General features: G+C 46.6%; 1 protein-coding gene across 1 annotated transcript; it reads left to right on the top strand.

Moving 5' to 3' along the window:
• Nucleotides 1-1115: 1115 nt before the first annotated feature.
• LOC104962665 (metabotropic glutamate receptor 1-like) lies at nt 1116-1748 on the top strand (the record flags this gene model as incomplete). Its single annotated transcript, XM_010791117.1, has 2 exons — nt 1116-1359; nt 1580-1748. Coding segments are annotated over 2 exons (413 nt in total), but the record flags the coding sequence as incomplete, so codon positions are not given.
• Between the last annotated feature and the right edge of the window lie 284 nt (nt 1749-2032).

The raw sequence follows: 2032 nt of genomic DNA, 5'->3' as shown, positions 1-2032 counted from the left end.
CACATTATAAATATAAAATACGTAAATGGATCCAGGTCAAATGAAAATATGATAGAAAAAAATAATTAAATTAAATCAATAATATATCAATTGATTGATGTAAATAGATATAATGTATTTATTAATAAATGCTCACATTGCAAAAAACATTGCATGACATTCAATATATTAGAAACATACACACCGTGTACTCACTATGAAGACAAGACATGGCATGGTGTCTTCCTCTACACGTCTAAAGCTGCTTCCTCTGCTTCAGCTGCATCAACTGTGTGTGTGTGTGTGTGTGTGTGTGTGTGTGTGTGTGTGTGTGTGTGTGTGTGTGTGTGTGTGTGTGTGTGTGTGTGTGTGTGTGTGTGTGTGTGGTGTGTGTGTGTGTGTGTGTGTGTGTGTGTGTGTGTGTGTGTGTGTGTGTGTGTGTGTGTGTGTGTGTGTGTGTGTGTAGAATAATGATCTGTGATAACTCTCTCCTCTTCTCTCACGTTCACCTGATGATCTTTACTCAAACACACACACATGGACAGATTGGCTCAGAGCGACACTCCAGAGATGACAGCCTCTCGTTGTCCTTTGTTTACTCTTCACACTTTTCTAATGTCCTTGTGTGTCTTTGTTTGTTTGTTTTGTGTCTGTGTGTTTGTTTCGTATATATGTGTAGGTCTCTGGGTGTTGTCCTTGTTTTGTGTTCCTTTGAGGTCGTTTAGTTTAGTTTAGTTGCTTTTGGTTTATTTTCTGTCTCGTTTTGTGTCTTTGTTCTGGTTTTGTCCCTTTGATCTAAATAGTTATCTCCGCATCAAACAGTATTTAATTTTGTCTTAATGTTCATTATTTAATTTCATATTCTATTTACATGTATTTAGACTTTCTGCACTATTTGATGTAGTATTTTCTTGCACATGTCGGAGGAGCTCAGCTTCCTGTCCGCTCTGCAGCTGCTGAGCGTCTGATGAGAACACCTTTCAGTGTGTTTGCAGTGTGTGTGGTCTCTCAGTTGGTAGGTGTCTCTCTGAGTGCCATGCTGCTCTGTACCCTGCAGACCCCCCCCCTCACTAATCTCTCCTCCTGCAGTACTTTGACGTCTCCTCACCCCTCTCACCTTCTCTCCCTCTTTCCAGGGTACGAGAGTCTGGAGGAGAACTACGTGCAGGACAGTAAGATGGGTTTCGTGATCAATGCGATCTACGCCATGGCCCACGGTCTGCACGACATGCAGGCGCTGCTGTGCGCGGGGGGGGGGCTCTGCGACAACATGAAGCCCGTGGACGGCAGCCATCTTCTGGACTTCCTGCTGAAGACCTCGTTCACCGGGGTCTCCGGGGAGGACATCTGGTTCGACGAGAACGGAGACTCTCCAGGGAGGTGAGGAGGAGCTGTTCAGATCTTTGTGGATAAAATAAGACAAAAAATGTGATTCAGTTTACTCGCTGATAGGTGCGTGACCCCTCCCTTTAGCCCCTCCCCTTCTAGCCCCTCCCCTTCTAAGCCCCCCCTTCTAACCCCTCCCCTTCTAACCCTCTAACTCCTCCCCCTTCCAACCCCTCCCCTTCTAACTCCTCCCCCTTTAACTCCTCCCCCCCAGGTATGAGATCATGAACTTCCAGCAGGTGGAGTCGGGCGACTTCGACTACATAAACGTCGGTTCGTGGCACGAAGGAATCCTGAAGCTAGACGAAGATCTGATGATGATGAACAAGAGCAACGTCGTGAGATCAGTGTGTAGTGAGCCCTGCAGCAGAGGGCAGATCAAGGTCACACACACACACACACACACACACACACACACACACACACACACACACACACACACACACACCACACACACACACACACACACACACAACACACACACACACACACACACACACACACACCACACACACACACACACACACACACCACACAACACACACACACACACACACACACACACACACACACACACACACACACACACACACACACACACACACACACACACACACACACACACACACACACACACACACACACACACACACACACACACACACAC

The sequence above is a fragment of the Notothenia coriiceps genome, unplaced genomic scaffold, assembly GCF_000735185.1.
Source record: "Notothenia coriiceps isolate Sejong01 unplaced genomic scaffold, NC01 NC01_scaffold00035234, whole genome shotgun sequence".
Taxonomy (NCBI): domain Eukaryota; kingdom Metazoa; phylum Chordata; class Actinopteri; order Perciformes; family Nototheniidae; genus Notothenia; species Notothenia coriiceps.
Note: the sequence above shows the minus strand (reverse complement) of the source record. Positions and strands in the feature narration are given on the sequence as shown.